Here is a 23,142-nt window from a genome sequence, read left to right as displayed (position 1 = left end):
GTACCTTGTTTGACCATGCCTCTTTATGTTGTGATTGTATTAAAAGCACTTGAAAAAGTATAGGTTGTTATGGTGGGCTGGGCCTTGTTTGTATAAAGCCCAACGTAATTAATGGATCTTAAAATGAATGGCTTCTTATAGTTGAGTAACTATTCTTAAAACCCATGATCCATCTAAGCCCAACTTCGTAGGGATCAAACCCAAAGTTATTACTGCTTATATATATTTGTTTATAGAAGAGAGAAATTTAATTAATTACTACTAATTTGTGTAAAGTTAAATAATAATAATAATTATGATAGCCACTAGAAATTCACATGATCGTTAATTTTAGAGCTCGTGGAATTAGTCAAGATGCACGCAAGCTGATCCAAACAACCATGTTAATTAAAAAAAGAAGTTATAATCTGGAAACACTAATATAAACAATCTTTTCAATGCATATATTTTGAGTAACAAAACACCTTTTCAATTAGACTTTTTTTTTCATAAATATTTTTTAAAATTTCTTTTTTTTTCCCACATCACAACCATAAAAACCATGGCAATATCAATCATGCATGAAGGAGTGACTTGACTATTGACCCCTTGTTTTTTTTTCCCCCCTCAAAACAGAAAAATCAATTATTAACCTAGATAGATAGATAGACATTGATGGTGTGAGACCAGTGGTCATGCCGAAAAGGTAAAATTAGGCCATCAATCTTTATCATAAAAGTAGATATGCGGTAATATGAATAAATATATGCTGCTGGTCTTGGTTTCTAGAAGTGCGGTGCCCTAATACAATGAAAGATCACTTTCCAGTTCATTTTATCTGGTTGTATTCATGGCTATGGCAGCCTCACCCCTTTTTCAATCATCAATTAAGTGATTAAAATCATAGTCCTATGAACATATCATTACATGTAAAGACAAATTAGTATATCATCAATGATCAGAGGTTTGTAAGATAAATAATATCATCTTTTAGTTTTTCAAAGGTTTAATGCTTGTTTTTAGTGTGGTTGCGGTTGTTTTTAAAAGTGTTTTTCACGCGGAAATGCATTAAAATGATGTTTTTTATTTTTTTTAAATTATTTTTAAGATCAGTGCATCAAAACGACCCAAAAAATTAATTTTTTAAAAAAAAATTAAATTTTTTAGAAACGAGGGTTGACCGACATTTCCAAACGCTCCCTAAATCTCCTGATTATTATGCCATGCAATTTGCAGCCATTGATTTTGGGTTGATGGAGAGGAACTTCTCGTAAAAAAAATAAAAATTGAAAAGCACGAATATAAAAAATTTGATGAATAATTTATGAATATGAAAAATAATGATATATAATGTCGTCATTTATAAAATGATGATAAATAATGTCGTCATTAATTTATTTGTTTTAGGGTTAAGTTTAATTTAATCTTCTGATTATTATGTCGTGCAATTTGCAGCCAATGATTTAGGGTTGATGGAGAGGAACAGCCTATTTTAACTTTGAAAAATAGCCTTCATTTTTCACACTCATGGCTCCCACGCTTCATTAATTGTTTGAGTGATTAGGAAACTAATTAGTGGATGCTAAGTTCTACCCTAATTTAATTCTTTTATATTGTTATATTTCAGGTCACTAAAGACGTTTGCTTATGTAATGTATCAAAGCTTTCACCAATTATTATAAAATAAACTTTGTAATATATAGGATCCCATGCACTAATAGAGTGTATTTAATAGCATGATAAATAAAATTAAACGGGTATTTTTTTTTTGCTTTACAATCTGTTTTTTAAAGTGTTTTTTAGATTGTATTTCGCCTGAAAATACATGTTTTTTAGTGCATGGATAATTTATGAATATCTCTATAAAAAAATATGTATCATAAATAAAATTAAGCAGGTATTTGTTTTTGCGTTACAATCTGTTTTTTAAAGTGTTTTTTAGATTGTATTTCGCCTGAAAATACATGTATTTAGGTGTTTTTGGATACTTTTAATGTATTAACATCAAAAATAAAAATAAAAAAATCTAAAAAAAATACTATTTTAATTAAAAAATACTTTTAAAAAACATTGTTGTTATTTATTTTCATTTTCATCGAATACGTGACTATGAATCCTTATCGAAATTAGAAAATTCATGAGAATTTTACTTGATGTGTATCTTGTTTTGAAATTTGAATCATGATGATAAAGAAGGAGATTATAATTACAAGCAAAGCAATGTATTAATTAATTACAAATAGTGAGGTGTCAGATCCATATATTCAAATCAGCAGTATTGAAGAATTCATAAATTTAGATAAATGCAGTGATGACACTCTTAGAAATTTTGGAGTAAATCCAAAATGGGATTTCATTTTCAAGGGATCGATCGTGTACTTTCATTTTACAAAAATTCAAAGCACAATGGGGAGAGTTCTTCTAGCCCACCAAACAAGTCACTTTGAATCTATGATGAATTACCACGTGGCATCTCTATAATGGGTGTCTGCGTATTTTTTTTTAATATTTTTAACTTAAAAAAAATATTAAATTGATATTTTTTAATATTATTTTTATAATTTTAATTTACTAATGTCATAAAATAAAAATAACACGAGGAAAAATTTTACTTTAATATATTTTTAAATACTAAATTATTTTAAAAAATACCCTGCATCGCAATCTCAGACCCGCGTAAACATTGATGTGTATTGATCATCATTGATTATATTTCATAGTCCCAACTTAGCTAATAAAACAAATTTCTTCCAACCCCCTGATAATATATTCCAAAGAGGAAACTTCTTGTCCTTGTTTATTACTCGAATGGAGTTGGGTGGCCCTATAATCATAACAAATATTCATCATTGATTGTACTTAATATAATATGAATATGTTGATTAATATGATTAATTTTAAAGGTGAATTGTGTTTCTTGCATTGTGGTAATTTTTATGATTTCAGTTTGAAATAAAAAATGTTTTTAAAAATATTTTTAATTATAGCTTTTAAAAAAAATAGATTTTAAAAAATATATGTTTGATTAAAAATATTGTAAAAATGTATTTTTACATGTAAAATAAATGAAAAGCAGGAATCTATAAAAATAAATGTTTAATTAAAAATACTGTGAGATATATTTTTTTACTTATTTGATTAAAAATAAATGAAAAACATGTTATTTTAGATTTTATAAAATTAAGATTTGAAACTCAATTATACGTGAAACTCACTGTAAAAAACATAAATTATTTAAATAATTTGTATTTTTTCTATAATTAGATAAGGTTTCTAAGAAATAGTGATTCCTTTTAAGGATAGTTTAGGACTTAAAGTTTGCATAGAGATGAATGGTTTGATTTGTTTTTTTATTCAATATTTTAAATAAAGCAAGGGCAAAAACTAGTATTAATTAAGTATCTAAAATATGTCTACTAGATATTTCATTTTTTTAGTTTAATTTTATTACTAGCTAAGTCTTCTCTGAAAAATGAAAAAAAAAATACGAGAAAAAAAGAGGAAATAAACGGGTATATTGTTAAAATTACTCCTAGTGCATACGCAGCCACTATGATACCACCATAGGAATTTTGTGACCCAAAAATCTATAGAGAACATTGTATTAAGCAATCATGATGAGGAGAGGCGAACAATATGACAGATGAGAGGGCGGGCGCGGTGCACCGAAATTTTAGAAAAACTATATTAATCATAAAAAATAAGAAATTTTCTTAATTCGACCCTTCAATTTAAGGTTTATTTACATGTTTGGCACCCCCAAAACCATGCATTACCTATTTGCGTCTCCTTTTATTATTTTATTTTCAAATTCATCCAACATTTTTTCCTTAGTATCCAACAAACCACAGGCGCGCGCGCACATAGAAGTAGAGTCTAACTCTGAGAGGTGTAGTTCAACTAATCAGATCCTAAATTTGTTCTTTAGAAATCGTCAGTTTGAGTCTCACAAACCTCAGGATCACTGAATGTTTATATGATTGTTAACTTCAGGGCCTGTGGGAGTCATTGGAGGCTTACATGGTTGTTAACTTCAGGGCCTGTAGGATTAGTTGAGGTACGCGCAAACTGGTTCGGATATCTACGTTAATAATAAAAAAAGTACTAAACTCTTGAAAGGCTTATATGATTTGCTTTCTAGAAATCAACAGTTCGAATCTCACAAACCTCAGGGTCACCGGAGGGTTATATGGTCGTTAACTTCAGGGCCCGTAGAGCTATTGAAAACTTACATAGTCGTTAACTTTAAAACTAACAGGATTAGTTGAGGTACACGCAAGCTACCCCGGATACCCACGTTAATAAAAAAAAAAAATACTAAACTCTTGAAAGTTAGTAATTTCTTTGAAGATCCTCGATGTTCTACTATTGAGATAAAAACTTGCATGAACTTGTTCATCATAAATCTATATTCACAGGCACTCAAGCTAGCTTGTGTTGGCGAGCAGGGCCATCAATGGCGGATCCTATTCTCTATAGCCCTCTTTCATGTTCAAGTTCGAAGAGATACACAGTTGCCATGGTGTTTTAGGTCAATTCTCGAAGTGGGACATGACCATTAAAGAAGGGATGATTTCAAAGAAGGGGAGGTGATGGCATTACTATCCAGAAATCAGATAATGTCTTTCCAACTTCCAATGACTTGAAAAATGGATCTAGAGATAATTTAATTACGTCCTTTTCTATCAGTTTTAAGTCTTCAGACTAATTATTGAGCTTACATAAGCTTAGCACATCAATTTTTTGATGACTAGATGTAATTTGCTGCTAGCTGCGCTGGAGGAGGTGATGCATTATCAATGCAAGCCCTTTTTCAGCATGATTTTCAATGTTCATTTTGCTTCCCAATATATCCATTAATTAATTTCAAAGATGCAAGTAGCCGAGAGGAATTGTCAATGTATTAACAAAATAAATAAATAAATAAATGGCTAATTAACTGTGGAGGTAGAGAGAAAATACCTTGCATTACTAGTAGTTGGTTAATTCTTATCACTTTGGATCTTGCGCCATCACTTGGATGATGCGTTCTTAGGAAAAGCTCTATGAAATAAATTTTATTGATTTAGGAGTCTATACCCATTCTATTCAAAATGGTAAGGGTCCTGCGATTTTATTTTTATGTTAGTTTTGGTTTTTATTTTATCTTTTTTATTTTGTTTTGGATTCTTTATATTAAATGACTTTTTTTTAAAAAAAATTATCTCTGATTTTTAGGTTGATCATTGAAAACTCGACTTTGTGATTTTTCTTCCGGTTTTCCTTCTATATTGTAATCGTGGCCTCATGATCAAGCCTTCAATATTGTAATCGTGGTCTCATGATCGAGATCATAAATTTAAAAGGTTAATCTGAGTTGAATTTGATTTTTTTTTTAAATTGATATGTTTTATTTAAAAAAAAATTCATCTTTTAACATTGTGTTGGTTGGTATTGGGCTTTGTAATTTTTTTTGCTTTCTTTTCTATGGGATTATCTTAGTTTTATGAGCTAGGTCGAGGGTTTGACGCGTTAACCCGGGTTAAATTAGATCTTTTTTATTTTTTTATTTTAAAAATTGGATTTTTTTTAAGTTTTACTTTTCAACATTGGGTTGGTTTGAGAATTGAGTTCCATAAGTTTTTTCTTTTTTTTTAATTGACTTTGTTTTCAATTTTATCATTTAACATTAGGTTGACTGAAAATTGAGCTTTTTTATTTTGCTTTCTATAGGAATTATCTTGTTCTCATGACCCAGGCTACATGTTTGGTGATTTAACTCGGATTGACTTGAGTTATTTTTTTAGTTTTTTTAATTAAATATTTTTTCTTGTTTCACTGTTCAATATTTTGTTGATTGGTCTCCTTTTTTATTCTTAAATGACTTTAAAATATGTTTTAGATATTATTTTATTAAATTTCATTTAACTTTCGCTTTGATATCAAGTAAGATTGTATAGACCTTTCAAAATATTGACAAGATATATTTTCATAATATTAGCAAATATTCATTTTGTGCACGTAATCATTTGTTAGAGAATAATATAAATCATATCTTAGGATTTCACCTAACAACTTAAGCTATTAGGTTGAGATGGTTCTTTGAAATGGTATCAGAGCCTTGATGACCAAGCGGTCACGAGTTTGAATCTCACCATCCCCATTTATTTGATAAAAATCAAGCACACAGTAATGTGGGTCTGTGCAAGTTTTAAACCCAAATGGCTTTCACTTGAGAGGGTGTGTTAGAGAATAATATAAATCATATTTTGGTGGGACCTCACATAACAATTTAAGCTATTACGTTGAGATGATTCTTCGACATCATTATCAATTTTTTGCTTAGTTTAGCTAATTGATTGTCGTTGCCTATTTTTTTTAATCATGTTATTAAAATAACATAGTTTATTGAACCTTATTGAACATAGTCGAGTTTATGACTCGAGTCTCGAATTTCTCTAGTTTTTTAAAAATATTTTAGTAGTGCTTAAGCATCCTTTTTTTATATTAGAAAAAAATTTAGTCCAGTCCACGACATACACTTGTCTGCTATTAGTTTAATATGTTAAGTAGTCAATTTAGTTCGTTACATGTGGTATTATTATATTCATGTAAATACATATTTATTATTAAACTGAGATGATTTAATTAAGTATTACTTGATTAAAATATATTTTAGAAATTAAAAACTAGAATATAATTAATACAAAGATTATATTTCTAGATCTAAAAAAATAAATTAAGGACTTGATTGAGTTAATTTTTAAAATTATCTTGAATTAATATATGAATATTATTTAGGGGAGAAATTGATATTTTGTCAATTTATATGGTTTTTCATATTTTCCTACAAATAGATAGTTATGCCTCTTATTTTTGTGTGGTTGTTTGTTAGACAAAAAAAAACTACGTAAATCACATAATAAAGAGCTAGCACTTTAAGCATAACAATCTCTCATTTCTAAATTGAGATTTAAAAGATTTCTTATTGGTGGTTCGTGTAGATTACCGTTGGAGGCGGAACAATTGAACGACTTGTGGTTTGCGATAACTTTGCCTTTAAAGAATTATTCAAAGTCGATGAAGATCAGATTTTCAGTTAATAAATCTCCAAACAACTCTAAATTTATCCAACAGGATTACAAAAACTTCCAAATAATTTTTTTATTTTTCTGCTACGAATATGATATTCAGAAATCCAACACCCACATGTTATAAAGGAAACAAATCTGTAATTTCTATAATAAACTGACATTAATTAGATCTAGTACATTAGACCTTATTATATACATGTATATATATGGACAGGGTTAGGAAAGGGTCATCAAAGTATTCTAATTGAAATTGATGTTAATTTTATTTATTTATTTATTGAATTGAAGCACCATACACAAATCGGAAAACAACACAAACATATATAAATTTATAAAGAATGTGACACAATTATGGAATTCAAGTACCTTCCAAAATGTCACAACACAACAACGTTGCCCACAGGTTATAAAAGAATTTAAGAAAAAAAAAAACCCTGTGATTTCGCCAGAGCCACCCATGGAAAACGTTGATGAGAAACCGCTTCCCGTCGGAAACTTCTTGGAAATTTCTCATCTCTGGGAGTGTCGGTTAATTAATTTCCTTTTTTATTTTTTATTATTATTAATCTTTCTTCTTATTCCTTTCATTTCCACTCACAATTGTTATTCTAGAACAAAAACAAGTTAATTAGTAGAAATTAACTAAAGGTAGTGCTTTCACTTGACACGTGAATCCACCAAAATTATACACATAACCTCTCATGCTACGACTCTTATGTCCATTTTGACAAGACATTAGGTTTAAATGTTGCACAAAAAGCCAATGTTACGTGAAATTTCCCATCATGCCTTAGGATGGCTCCTTCTGCAGAATAATTTATACACGTCAAAGAATATCTGTATATGGATTTATGTTTACACTATGGTTTGGGGAAGATGTTTACATCATGAGACTTTACTCTAAGAATCATCCAAAACACACCTGCCTCCAAAATTCTCCCTATTCTATCTCCTTTGGCATTATTATTATCTTTCATTGATGTAAAATATATTCCCTCCACTCCTAAATCCTATTATTAGATAACTATATATTATAATATTGATATTATATATCATTTTTGAAAATTGAGCTTTTAGGCTTCAAATATCATCTTTTGCATCGTGAGATCACTCCCAGAAAATTAATAAATATAAACAGATATACCGACAAATATATATATTTTTTTATTATATTGATTTGATCTCGAATTCATGATGGAAAAAATCTCTTGAAGGCAGAACTATGTAATCCGATTACGTGTTCTTGATTTGTTCTTGATTTTATTAAGCATTTGGTTATATATAGGCTAAATTTAATTTCATTAGTTTTTTTGGTTGAAGCTCCCATTATGTATGGAATTAGAATACTGAAATGGTATCAATTGACTATCGTATATTCATCTAGTTTTCCAACCAAGTTCATGGATATGTTTGATGACAATTAATTTAAAATAACTCTTAAGAAAAGGACATAGTATATTATATAAAAAAAAAACACAAGAAAAACAAGGGAAGACATAGTATAAGTTGGAATCAATACGTCAAACGTTAAAATATTATAACTTTGATTAAAATAAAAAATAATTCAATTTAATCAAAAACTTATTTCTAACTAATATATATTTACCGTACTCATTTGTAAATTCGAAAATCAAGATACAAAAATCACAGAAAAGCCTAATTCAATTTATATGATCCGTGGTCGGGTCTTAATTAAGTTCAACCAATGTAAGAGCAAAATCTAACAATTTTCTCTTAAAATCTTACCCATAGAAAGATACCTGGTTTTTATCGATATAGATAGAGATCGTTGAAAAGCAACAATTTTCAGGTAGTTTGAGTCTAGCTAATCTTATCGGCAATTTCCATAAAGTCTCAGATCTAGCACTTTTATCATTACATGGAGACTAAAAACATTAATCTGATGTTTTTTTTTTGTGATTTTAAATATTTTGGTGTGTTAATGTTAAATGTTTTAAAAAATATATAAATAAAAAAATTATTTTAATATATTTTCAATCAAAAAACACTACCATACACCACAATACCAAACATACACTATAAAAAACAAAAAAGAAGAGAAGTTTTAAGGTTTTGATCATCACATAGTTCTAACATGTTTGCATGTATGGTGTCAGAAATCAAATCTCTATAATAGACCAAAGTAAATACTAGCCAGCTAGATAATTTAGTGTTGTTAGGACATGTTCCTACTAATTTCCATGCATGTGAAATAACCTTGCAAAAAACATGAACCGACAACACAGGAACAAAAGCATATGCAGATGCAGGCCAGGTGGAAGTACTGTTAAATATTAATCTAGTTACCATGTCGGTTCTTCTGGTGAAATCAAAATTAAAAAGGTTAAACATGATGAAATCAATGACAATGAGATGAGCTAATTGTGGACAACTCAAGCAAGACAAGGCATGTTTATGTTCTGAGACGACAGCCAAGTGTTTCTTTTGTGTGTGAAAACGAGGTGTAGAGTCTTGATTGGTAGGTGTAGGTCTAGTCTCCACAGCCCCCATATTTTCATGCAGCAAATAAGGGTTTTTTTTTTTTTTTTTCCTTGTTGATTATTGGAGAAGATGCTCCCTGGCGAGCTCGCTTCTCTCTGTAGCTTGTGTTGCTTATATGCTAATTACTTGGAATAAAATATATGGTATTTAGATTCCCTTTCACTACAAAAACATACGGACCAAGTAACCCTAAAGGGGGATTGGCTTTCCTGCAAGTCTGTGACCTAGACAGAAGCTTTGCTTCGAATAGAAAGGAAGTTGAATGGCTTACACTTGGTGCACATGTTTCCGCATGATCCTGCCTAGTTCCAGCTTACCCTTCTTTATTCTTATACAGTGACGGATTCCACTCTTTCCCTTGACTCTTTCTCTCTTCTTTAACTTTTTACCCATGACATGTTTCTGTTTTCTGTTATCTCCCTTTTGAAAACAACTTCATTAAAAAGAGGAGAAAATTCAAGGGACCTAGCTAGCTGCCCCACTTTAATCTCCTTGATTGAAAAATGTTTCTCTATCCAAAAAGTTTTGAAAAAAGAAAAGAAAAAAAAAAGAGTACTACAGATAACAGAGAATCTGGTCACAGTTCTGCTTGCTTGGATATGTTAAAGATGTAATCAAGGTTAACGGATGGTCATCTTTAACCCATTAAGCATGATCATGATTTAATAAATGCCGATTATATTCCATATATATATATATATATATATATATATATATATATATATATATATATATATATATATATAGAGAGAGAGAGAGAGAGAGAGAGAGAGTATTACTTATATTTCTCATGTGTGAACGGAACACAAATATTGATTTATATCATTTTAATTTTAATAAGATAACCCCATACTTTGATCTATATTGATATTAATGAAAAGTATTGTAAAATCAGAATTGATTGCTAGTTATATTGGTAGTGGGTTGCATGTAACACTAATACACTAATTTTGGCTTAAGAGAAGATTAAAACTTGCTTAACTGAATAAGCTAAGGTTAATGTCATCACAAAGTTTTTAATTAAAAAGATTTTAGAGTGGCATCTAATGCATAGTTTCTGGGATATTTCAAGTGATTCTCTTGAACCTCTTATGGGTTGCTTGAGATGTAATTTAGGATGTTTTTTTTTAAAAATTTACTTGGAAATATATTAAATAATTTTTTTTAATTTTTAACATTAGCACATTAAAAACCATCAGAAAATACTAGAGACATCATTTTAATATTTTTTTAAATTAAAAATACTTTTAAAAAATATCTAAAAACAAAAACAGATCGACGCGAAAAACCGTCTTGATCCGACATGAGGTTAGTACTGATTCCAGTGTATATCCACTTGTGATCCATTGTAAATGAAGGTAATTTTAGATGCTGCCATTAGTATCCCTTCCTACATTCATCCCGTCTCTACTGATAATTCACAAGGAGAAAATGACAAGTTAATTTCTTGCAAGTTGTCTATATTTGTTACATGATATCGATCCTTGACGGCAAGGGGCATATATCCAGGCCCATTTTGAGAAATCAGACACCATCTTAGCTACTGTCAATTTCTCGAATAAGAAAAGAAAGAAAAATCGTTTCCTGGTGTCAATCAAGTTCAAATCAATCCCCTTAATCAAGCTAGGAAAGCTGGCTGCGCATTTCTCCTAAAAGAAATGGATGTTAAGTGTCATATTAAAATTCATTTAAGGCCTTAATTACCTTGTTAATTGCACTTAACTAGTTGCTGAGACGTCGAAGTGCACGGAATTAAGGACTTGAGTACAATGCATTTTGAGGTTATTTACTTCTCTCGTTAATTCGCATCTAATTAAAGAGAAAAAACGCACATATGACAAAAAAATTAAATGATTTTCTTACACACACACACACACTCATGGCATCTTTCCTTTGGTATCTATCAATCAAATGAAAAAGAAATCGGAAAAGGAACACCATGAACTAATAAAAATCTATACAAAGTATTTATATGATCAATACAAAGAACTTTCCAAACTCTAATCAAATTACCTAGCTAGCTAATGGAGAAATGACTGTTTCAAATCACATGTCCTCAGAAATTTTTCTCTCTTTCTTCTTTTTTTTTCGTTACATTCATATATCCTAAGAATTTAAAGAAGAAATTAAACCACGCGTAGATATACACATATTCTCTATGGTCTTCAATAATCCCACAAGCAATCCAAATCTGCAATGGGGCCAGCTGATGGACCCTCAAGATCTTCAAAAACCTTATCATGGCTCCCTATTTCTTGCTTTGAAACCACAGATGATATCTCAGCTGTGGTGTTCACGTCTGTGCTAAGTCCAGTGTCCTGTGAAAGGCTGACCATAGATTGATTAGATGAGAAGCGCTCAACCTTGCACTGTTTCTCCAATCCAGATGCTTCTCTATAACTGTTTCTAGCTAATGATCTTAGAAGGGTATGTTCATTGTCACTGAAGATAGAGTTTTGAAAGTTTTGGAATGAATTAGAAGAACTCTTTCCTTGGTGCAAGTAGCCAGGCATATTGGGACTGGTTTGAAAGGTGTAAAGAGGATTTGAGGCTGGAATTTGAGGGTGAAAACTGGAGTTTGGTGCTTGGTAGTTGGTATTTGGAGGTTGAGCAAAGTTTTGATTGTTGTTGAGCATGCTTGTATTGGAGAAATAATTTCCATCTGATGATCTTGTTGCCATTTCCTTGAACTCATTGTTATCGCCACCACTGAAGCTGCTGGTGCTTGGCCTGCTATTGTAATTAAGGGGATCCATGAAAGGTGGCAGGGAGGAGTAATCCAAGAAATCATCTCCGAAAGAGTTCACCCTTAGGAGGTCATGAATTGAGGTTTTCTTGATGCCTGTACTCTTGTGGAAAATCCTGCAAACAACCCATTCGTCCTGTAAAAACATAGCCAAAAAAAGAGTCATGCTCAGTCCAGATTCTTCTTTCGCACAAAAGCAAAAGCAAAAGGATAGATAAAGCAAAAAAAAAAAAAAAAAACATGAAAGAAACTCTCCACCAAATCAAAAGCAAAGAAATGAAAAACATTTAAAAGATGTGACAATAAGTAATAACTTAAGCTTTCTTTAATGACAACCAAGAGAAAAATGTATAAGAAAGAAAAAATTGGAATTTTGTGCATGTGGGTGCATACCCTTGCAACCTTGGGGAGGCTATAGTATGAGAATTTGCCTTCAAGTCTGTATTCATGCATAACCCAATTGGATTTCTCTCCTTTGGGAGCTCTCCCTTTGTAGAAAACAAGAGTCTTCTTCATCCCAACAAGGCTATGTTTTCCCTTGTAAATTTCCTTGTCTTTCCCAGTAGCCTTCCAGTACCCAGATTCTGTAGCACGATTGGTTCTCATACCAGTTGGATATTTCCTGTCTCTTTGGCAAAAGAAATACCATTCCTTCTCTCCCATCTTTGCTTTCTCTGTTCAAAACAAGTCTTTTTCAACATTTGGACCGAAAATTCAGCAACAAATTAAAATGAACAAAACCAAGATTAAAGAGGAGTAAGGGTGGTGTCTTAATATTGACCCTAAAGAAACTCAGAGTTGGTAGAAAGACGAAAACTCACTTGGCAAATCCCATGGCTCAACCTTATTGAGATCAACTTCACCAATAGCACTTGCACAGAAGCTACTATTCATCACCTTCTCTGTAAGATAATGAGTTATTATCTCTTCATCTGTAGGGTGGAACCGAAAACCTGGTGGCAAATCAATCAGATCATCTCCTTTGTTCACCACAATAGCTTCCTCCATTGTCATCACACAACTAGCTAGCTAACAGCTTAATTAATTCTCTCAGCAACCTATAAGACTATGCGCGCGTGCCTCTGTGTGGGCGTGCGTTCATACACACACAAAACAAACAAGCTAAAAGAAGAGGGAGGATTCTTGGTATTTTGTTTTTTTTGTTTTGCAAGAAGAATTAGAAGAGATGGAGAGCAGTTAAGAAAGTAGAGCAAGGGCCTTAAAGAGGGCTTAAATAGAGGTTAGCAAAACATTGCTGTCTATGAAGATCCGTAGGCAGCAAGCAAGCCTTGTTTGAAGTCCTGAGGAAGCCACTGGTTTAAATGATTCAATAGGTTTTTTTTTCCTCGATGGTGTGTTGTTGTGCTGTGCTGTTTTCTTAGCTGGCTACTATATCATCTACTTGTTTGAAAAATAATGTGAAAAAGGCAAATGGTAAAAGGAGCTTTCGTTCTAATATCATATGCTGGTGGTGGGGGGCCGCGCGGCCATGTATTTTAGCAATAAAGAACTTAGAAAATGGAGGCCTTTTTATTTGCTTGAAACTGCCTAACCTTTTTTTTTTTAATTATATATATAATAATAATCTCAAGATTCTAATCTATCGGTGTTTTAGTCTCTTAATTTAACCAATAGTCTTAGTTCAATGCTTTTGAGTAGTTCCTATTATCATTAAGAAAAGCTGTTACTTTGTCAATTTTCAGTTTAATTCTTCCTGGCTAATTAAGTAGCTCTGCTAGCTACTATTGTTGACTGCTACTGCTATTGGCATGCCTTAACAAGTGTCAACGTTTTTTTTTTAATTATTTTCTACCTAAAAAAATTGTCAAATTGATGTTTGTGGATGGTTTTGTTACTATTTTAATGTAAAAAATTAAAATATTATTTTAATATATTTTAAATTAAAAAATACTTTTATTATTAATATCTAACACACATAATAAGTTGAACAGCTACACTTGATTGCGCACACGGATTCATATTAAAACCATAGTTATTAGATCTGATTCAGGATCTGACCTAACCTAAGACTTGGGTAACGGGTTGGTTGGAGCAACCATAAAATGATGTTGTTTCAATTTATTAAATAAAATGAAATAGGTTTAGATAAAAATTAAAATAGATGTTACTTTTTACAAAACTTAAAAAAAATTCATCAAAATCAACTCTACTAGATCTTATTTGGGTTTGATCGAGTTCCAGTTAACCCTCTAGATTACTTGATTTTGAATGGATCAACATTTATTTTAATTCTAAAAAAGTTCTCCGTGTTCAAGTTAGGTAATTAGTCAAGCTGAATTTAATAACTACGATACAAAAAACAAAAAAGAAAAAGATGGATAATTCCTTGAAAATATGCAAAGCATGCTAAGTGGAGGGAATCTAGGGAACTATTGAACTTAAAAGTTGATAGATGAAGAAATTAGAAATTTCAAAGCTTTTAATCTAATTAGATTATAGCCGACCTAGTGCTAGCTAGTTCTATTACTTGTAGATTTTATTTCAAACTTGCAATATATGTAATTCGATCAGGAAAATAGTATTTTCACAGGACACTTCATTTTAATTCTATGAAAATTAACGAAATAATAACTTCTTCATCTTATTGCTTCTGCGTGATTATACTAATCATTTGATGAAAAGAATTTTACAAAGCTATGAGAGTTGCACTTATAATATTCTTCCAATTTCTCTTCTATATATATGCAAAGGCAAGATCGGTGTAATCTGAGCATAATTAGCATAGGAGTGCATGCCTCTTTATTCGTGCTGTTAATTATATTGAAAAAAATAAAATAAAATAAAATAAAAGATATTTTTTGTGAGTTCGCATATTTTTATTTTATTATTAACATGAGTGTTCGGATCAATTTGTGTGTACCTCAACTAATCTTATGAATTCTAAATTTAACGATCATGTAAGCTTCCAGTGGCTTTAAAAAAACTCGAAATCGTAACCATTAAAAACAAACCCATATTTTTTTTATGGTTTTGATGTGCTGATATTAAAATCTAAAAATACATATTTTTAATACATTTTCAATTAGAAAATATTTTTAAAAAAACACACTATATCATATTTTCGGAAATACACTTAATCCATAAAAAAAAAAACATGTTAAACAATAAATTAGACCAACCATGTCTTCTTTTAGCGACCTTAAAAACCAGTCATATTAATTATGAAACAAAAAAATCAAAGGCTATTTGGAAATGTTGTTGTTTAGGGATCCAATTGATAAGTAAGTTATTGTTGGGGGTAAATTTGTCCATTTCCTAAAATAGAAAGTGCCCACACGGTTTATTACGCGGAGTCGAATAATGATTATGACTAATTACATAAACAAAACAAGTTACAAAATACCATGGAATTGACTAGAGAAAGTCGTTGCTACATGCTCTCAATTTGCTTTTAAATAATTTTTTTTAAAAGTTTTTTAATGTATTATTAATTTTTGTTATGTAGTTGGATGATAAAAAATATTTCCAGATAAACTATTGAATCAGCCGAGATTGAATTATTTTTAATAATATCCTAAAGACGTATTCAAGAAATATTTAGTATAATAAATATTGTTCAAATTACATCAGCAATGAAAAGATATAACAATAATAATAATAATAATAAAAACTAGTTATTGACTGACCAGCAATTCCTACAGCAAGAGGCTTCGGTGGTCGATTTGGGATTTTATTTGAATGTTTTTTATTTAAAAAAAAACAATATAGATGAGAATTGGTTTTATTAAACTAAACCACTCGGCTGGTCAATTTATGATCTAATTAAAAAAAAATTGATTTTATTTTTTTTCTCAAAATAATTTTGGGTTTTTTTAAAAAAGACTTCAAACAATATCGTTTTTAATTGATTCTGTTAATCTGAGTTAACCTATTTACCATATATAATTACATACTTGTTTCCAAATGAAAGAAATATTACTAAATAAAAATAAAACACCTCGGCGCTGAATAATAAACTGTTTGGAATTACGTTCTAAACGACGTTTATCTAAATTTTAAAATTTGTTTTAAAATTATTTTTTTATATTTTTTAGATCATTTTGATGTGCTAATATTAAAAATAATTTTTTAAAAAATAAAAAATATTATTTTAATACATTTTTCATAAAAAAAAAACGCTTTAAAAAAACAATCATTATTATAATCTTAAAAAAACTAAAATAGAAAATCAAGCTATAACATCAACTTTCTCTCTTTTTTCTAACCACTACATCTTTCCATAAATAGAGTTGTGCACAACTTCTCTTTAACAAATCAACAAACTGATTAGCACATTTAATTAATTAATTTTTTTTACAGTTATATATTAATATTATCTTATTCAAGTTGAAGTTTATATATTAAATAAATTATCGTATGATTAGGTGCGGGGGCCAGCTAAATCTTCTTCCACGTGTTGACATTCGAAATTAAATCATGCTGAGTTGGACTGTTACTTTCTGCTGACATCATATGCTGTGCATTCACATTAACTTGGCCATGGTTTTGTCCTTTCTATCACTTCTCATGACGCCTTCTTTTCTTTCTTTTTTTTTTCTTTTTTTAATAAATGAGTTGTTTTCTAAGTAATTTTCATGCACATTATTTTTCGATAGAATTTTAAAGAAGCTATGTCATTTTTTAATTTAAGATAATTTCCATTAATTTAATTGATAAAACTCAATTATAAGGAATTTGACTCTTTACAATAATTACATATTTTGAATTCATTGCTAATTACAAGATAAAATCAGAAAGAGAATGGTAGAAAACTTTAATTTATAATATATGATTAATATATAAAAAAAGTAATAAAATTCAAATAACTTTTCAACTTAATTCGGTCGTTTAACTCGAAACAAGAATAAAGACTAGAAAAAAAAATAGAGTTTAAGGATGTTTTTACGTTTACATTATATAACGAATATAAAAAGTAAAAAATATTAAGAGTTTTTTTTTTTATTTTTACATTTCATATCAATGTTTTTTTTGTTAATTTTATATCATTTTGATATACTGATATCAAAAATAAATTTTAAAAAATTAAAAAAAATTATTTCGATACATTTCCAAGCAAAAAACTCTTTGAAAAACAACTATTACCACATTACCAAACAAACTCTAATGGTTAAATTAATAATTAGCAATTTGGGTAACAATTTCAAATATTTAAAATTAATAATTTGGCTTTTTCTAAATGATTTTTGTCATTAAAAATCTCCTAAAGCATAAAAGAATTTGCTTAAGATGAGAAAGATTTGACGGTTAATTATTCGGTTTTAATATTCTACGGAAGTGAATAAACTTGTACAAGCAATATTCTACTTTTAAAATTGTACAATTCCTAGGCAATTTGGTAAAAATATTACCTTGTTATCCTAGCTTTCACTTGTGGAAGACGAAAAGGCTGTGAAATTTGTCTCTCTTTGCACAATCCTTAACCCTTAAAAATAAAATAACTAATAATTTGATAAATTAATTTTCATATTGAGAATATTGAAGAACGACACACACACATATAGGGGTGAGTAAAAAAACTGAAAAACCGATTAAACCGAGAAAACTGGAAAAAAAAATAACCAAAAAAACCAAACCGTGAAAAAAAACCGATTAAAATTTTGAAAAAACCGACCGGTTTGGTTTCGGTTTTTAAGCTTGAAACCGAAAAAACCGAACCAAACCCAAAAAAAAAACAGAAAAAAACCGAGCCAAACCGGAAAAACCGAGCTAAACCGGTTTGAACCGGTTTTTGTCCAAACAAACCGAACCGAAACTGGTCGGTTTGAACTGGTTTCGGTTCGGTTTCAGTTTTTTTTTAAAATAATTTTGGTTTAGTTATTTTTTTGATAAAAACCAAATCGAACCGAAAATGATCACCCCTATATACATTTGCACGAAACAAGGAACAACATGAAGATTTTTTTAATATAGAAAAATAACATAGTATTGTAGGGTTAATTGAAATTAGAATTAAGCATATGTACATGAAATACACTTCTTCTTTTTTTGGATTCAAGGAAACCCCACTCACCGGAAAACGCACTTTGTGGGTCCAGGTGAGCGAGTAAAACCCCCGACTGTCTAAGGTTCTTACAAGAAATACACGCCCTGATTTGAACTCGAAACCTGCTGTACAGATCTCAAGCTCTTTACCATCACGCCATGTCTAGTGGGAATACATGAAATATATACACAAAACAAGCATTGTAAAGTTGTTTATTTTGACTGATTGTAAGAATTTGTAGTGATTTTAATATTTATCACATTATCTTTTTGTCAAATATTTTTATTATTTCACCGAATAAATTATTAATCATCTACGAATAGAGAGCTTTTTCTGAATAAGTAAGCATAAAATTGAGACGACTACGTCTTTATATATGGAATCAAAAGGATGTCTAAAATATGAGGCATTATTAATTATAAAAATTAAATTTAATATTAATTGGTGTGATTTTTTATTTTTCTAGTTTCATTAAATATATAGTCAATTGACCATACAAGTGATGCTGAGTTGTGAAGATCAACGAATCAAATGTACACGTAAAGAAAATTTATATGAAAAATTTCAATGAAACTGATATTTTATTTATTTTTATTATCACAAGTAGAATCATATTTTTTCTATAAATAAGAGTATGTTTTCAAAGGTTTTTATAGGAATGAAAACATTAATATAATCGAGAAACTATCTTATTAATTGTCTCATTGATTCTAATTTAAGGGCGGGTCGACCCAGGATCCGGGACTGGAACCGAGTCGGGTTGAAGAAAAAACAGGGAAATAAAAAACCCGGCGTGACCCGTCAAGATCCAGTCAAAAACCCGGTTGCAACCCGTTGATTTTTTTTTTACTAAAACGATGTCGTTTTGATTTTTTTAAAAAAAAATTGACCCGGACGACCCGGTCAAAACCCGATGACCCGGTCAAAACCCGGAATCCAAACCTTGAACCGGGTCAGGTCTAAAAATTATGAGTTGTACAATTAAAAAAATATAGTTTAATATTGTTTGGGAACGAGGTATATTATAGGTTATGCTATAATAAAATTATATTTTTTTATGTTTTTGTTGACGAAACGAAAGTTACACTAATATAATGTATCACGTTATTAAATGAATATTTTATTTATGCTATGATGTGTAAAATAAATTTAATTATCCAATGGAAATGGGAGCGGGACATTGAGGCAATCAGGAAAACAAATAATTAAAAAAGAAATAAGATAAAGAATGAAAAATAAAAAAATTGATAAAAGAATTGCGTGTGGACCCTAAAGGGAAAGCTTGACAAAGTATTGATCCAAAAAACTCTCTGTGTGAATAGCTTTAATCTGTTGACTTGCGTGCCTAAAACGAAACCGCAAAGCAAAGTAGCCACCAAGATGGGTGACGATTGGTGACGGACCTGGCGGTGCACACTCATCTCTTTGTTGGCACATTTTGGTTGGTCCACCTCTTGCATCATCTTTTGTACGTATAGCATGTGAGGATGACCCAACTACCTGATTGGCCCAAAATCCCAAAACCTTGATATACAGGAGCATTGTTAATTAGGAAAATCACACTACCTGTTGTTTTAATATTTTCTCCGTCGTGTTTTTAAGAATTATAATTTATATTTTAAATTTAGTGTACTCGTAATGTTTTATATTCTAAATCATTTTATAATTTAATTATTTTACACTAACCAATAATATGAATTATAATTTTTAAGAACAAGAAAAATAAATATAAAAACAACAAAACTATAGAAGAAAATCTTGAGTATTAAAACAAAAATAATTGGATGCATTTATATATCTTTTATGAATAGCAATAGAGATGTACCTTTTTTTTCTCTCTTTTTTTTAATTGTTAATTTGTTAGATAAGATAGAACTGCGAGTCTCTCAATTTCCCTTAACTCCGATTAATACTAGTAAAATTCTGAGGTATTTTTTTTCGTATTAGGTTAACAACATGGAGTTTAGAGATTAAAGTTCATGTCAGTGTTTTTTATTTAAAAATATATTAAGATAATTTTTTTAATTTTTTTTTATATTAATATATCAAAATCATTGAAAAATATTAAAAAAAATTCAATTTGATACCTTTTCAAGATAAATACACTTTCAAAAAGCAGTCAAAAACAAAATTTACCATTAAAGGTAAGAGAAAAGACTTATGGAAAGAGAGATTAAGTGATACGATCCAATAAAAGATTGAACAAAGAAATTCAGATTCTAGCATAATTGTGTCTTCCATTTAGCTTTACTTTATCAAGCATAACTCTCAATTCGACTGTTGGATTGAGATGAAATTTTACTAGGAGTCACAAGACATATTTTTCTACATAAGGTTAAAATGTTAGGTCAATTGGATTTAAAAAAGATATTGTTATATAGGTCAGCAGATGCAATATAAATTTTATTATTTATTGTCAAAAACAAAATTTACCACTCCTAAAAGTCAGGAGAAAAGACTTATGGAAAGAGATATTAAGTGATACGATCCAATAAAAGATTGAACAAAGAAATTCAGATTCTAGCGTAATTGCGTCTCCTATTTAGCTTTACTTTATCGAGCATAACTCTCAATTCAACTGTTGGATTGAGATGAAATTTTACTAGGAGTTACAAGACATATTTTTCTACATGAGGTTAAATTGTTAGGTCAGTTGGATTTATAAAAGATATTGCTATATAGGTCAGCAGATGCAATATAAATTTTATTATTTGTCGCCTTTTGACTTGTAGACTTCCTATATGGAGAGTATTCTTTTCTTAATAATGTAAGGATATTCAACAACTAATTTTGGAGCCTTTTCTAGTTCTACAAAGATCTTTAATGAACAACAACATGGTTTCCAAGTGTGACAATGATTCCTTTAATGTTCCAAATTTATTTTCTTACAAGGATTTTTGGGCTGATTTTTTCTATTGCATAGTTTTATGCTAACAAGCATAATTTTTTAGTCAACCATTACATCGGATTGAAATTTCCCCATATGTTTCTATAAGTCTTTTTTTTATATTGGGTTAAAAATTAAGATTAATCCGATATTGAAAAGGTCTTACGATAAGATCTAGAAGCTACTATGCGAGATTTATAATAATTTTCCAATTGATTTTCTAAAACCAATTCTATATATTTGGGGTTTTAAAAAAAGAATTTGATAAGTTAAAAAAACTATTATAGAAATGGCAAGCTTTAGAGAAAGAGGTGCAGCAACACTGAAAGGATGAAAGGTAAAAGATAATGGTTGCTACTTTCAAACAGAGTTGTTGGAGGTGAGTGATGGCAAGAAAAGAGCTTCAAATACTTAAACAAGAGGCTTATGAAATATCCATTGTACCTGTTGGTGATATGAGGACGAATCATCTTAAAGAGAGAGGAAATGCTACGATCCAAGAAAGAGTTAAACAAGAAAATTTGGATTCTAGCGTAATTGCATTTACTGTCTAGTTTTATGCTATCAAGTATTACTCTTAATCTGATTATTAGATCATGCACTTTTAAACAAAGTTGTTGGAGGTGAGTGTTGGCAAGAAAAGAGTTTCGAAGGCTTAAACAAGAGGCTTATGAAACATTCATTGTACCTATTGGTGATACGAGGACGGATCATCTTGAAGAGAGAGGAAATGATATGATCCAAGAAAGAGTTAAACAAGAAAATTCGGATTCTAGCGTAATTGTACCTATTGTCTAGTTTTACGATACCAAGTATAACTATCAATCTGACTGTTGGATCAGACTTAAATTCTACCAAGAGTTTTTAGATATATTATTCTATAATGAGTTAAAATTTCAGATCAATCGGAGATCTTAAAGGTATCGCGATACAGGTTAACAGATGTAATATAGATTTTGTTATTTGTTGTCTTTTGTCTTTTGACTTGTGAACTTTCTATTTGAAGAGGGTTCTTTTCTTAATAATGCAAGGATATTTAGCAGCTAATTTGAGACTTTTTTAAATTCTAAAAGGATCTTTAATGGACAATAATATTGTTTTCAAGTGTGGCAAAGATCCCTTTAATGTTCCAAAATTATTTTCTTACAAGGATTTTTGGGTTGATTGCACAATTTTATGCGAGCAAGTATAATTTTATTCAACTATTAGATCAAATTGAAATTTTACCAGATGCTTTTAGAGATCCTATTTTATATCCGGTTGAAATTTCAGATCAATCCAACACTGGGAAGGCCTTGCGATAAGGCATGTAAGCTACTGAGCGAGATTTATAGTATTTTCTTGGTTGATTTTGGATTTTTTTTCCTATTGTATTTAGAACTCTTTATTATTATTTTTTTAGAATTGTTTAAAATATTTTTTACCTGCTATAAATATGGTTTTTTAGATTGTACTTAAGGCTTTTTTTAGTTGTTGAGACATGATCTTTTGAATAAACTTGTATTTTATGTGATTCAATACTTTTCTCTTCATAAATTTAACTTGTCAAAGTATAATTAATCTTGTAGTATTTTTCTTATAGTTTTCATTCCTGAATTAATATTCGTTGGACGAGTAATTCATATCAATAACATTAATGCTTTGATTCAGATAATTTTTATATTACACTTTTATCCAACCAGATTCTTTTAACTTTTCAAGATTTAATATTTTTTTTGGCATATAAATTACAAGAACATGTAATCACGAGGCTCGTATCATTAAGAATACTTTCCTCGTATCATGGTTGAACAGAAAATGAGAGGAAAAGGTAAGGCGGTGGGGCGGGGGGGAACTTTTTCCGCCGGAACCCACCATTTCTGTTCATCTTTTGTATTAACTTTTCCTTTTACTCAATCGATTCTCTCCTTTTCTTTCTAGAAACATTGTCTAATTAAACGTTTTATTTTTC

General features: G+C 29.8%; 1 protein-coding gene across 2 annotated transcripts; it reads right to left on the bottom strand.

The window, feature by feature from the left end:
- Positions 1-11,479: 11,479 nt before the first annotated feature.
- LOC7469864 (NAC domain-containing protein 87) lies at positions 11,480-13,674 on the bottom strand. 2 transcript variants are annotated; one of them, XM_006371089.3, is made up of 3 exons: positions 13,122-13,674; positions 12,694-12,974; positions 11,480-12,436 (listed from the first exon to the last, which is right to left on the bottom strand). In XM_006371089.3, the coding sequence occupies exons 1-3, from the start codon at positions 13,312-13,314 to the stop codon at positions 11,720-11,722; spliced, it is 1,191 nt and encodes a 396-aa protein (XP_006371151.1). In that variant the 5' UTR covers positions 13,315-13,674; the 3' UTR covers positions 11,480-11,719. The 2 variants fall into 2 exon arrangements, with proteins under 2 accessions (XP_006371151.1, XP_024446712.1); XM_024590944.2 differs by having other exon boundaries at positions 12,694-12,989; positions 13,122-13,270.
- Between the last annotated feature and the right edge of the window lie 9,468 nt (positions 13,675-23,142).

This window comes from Populus trichocarpa, chromosome 19 (assembly GCF_000002775.5).
Source record: "Populus trichocarpa isolate Nisqually-1 chromosome 19, P.trichocarpa_v4.1, whole genome shotgun sequence".
Taxonomy (NCBI): domain Eukaryota; kingdom Viridiplantae; phylum Streptophyta; class Magnoliopsida; order Malpighiales; family Salicaceae; genus Populus; species Populus trichocarpa.
The sequence above is the reverse complement of the archived record's forward strand: the minus strand, read 5'-3'. Positions and strand labels throughout refer to the sequence as shown.

Bases quoted from the DNA above. Each gene is read 5' to 3' on its own strand.
- LOC7469864 (XM_006371089.3), bottom strand. From the start codon at position 13,314: ATGACAATGGAGGAAGCTATTGTGGTGAACAAAGGAGATGATCTGATT. The intron at 12,975-13,121 runs GTGAGTTTTCGT...TGTTTTGAACAG, and splicing joins TGAGCCATGGGATTTGCCAA to AGAAAGCAAAGATGGGAGAG. The intron at 12,437-12,693 runs GTATGCACCCAC...ATGTTTTTACAG, and splicing joins GCCTCCCCAAGGTTGCAAGG to GACGAATGGGTTGTTTGCAG.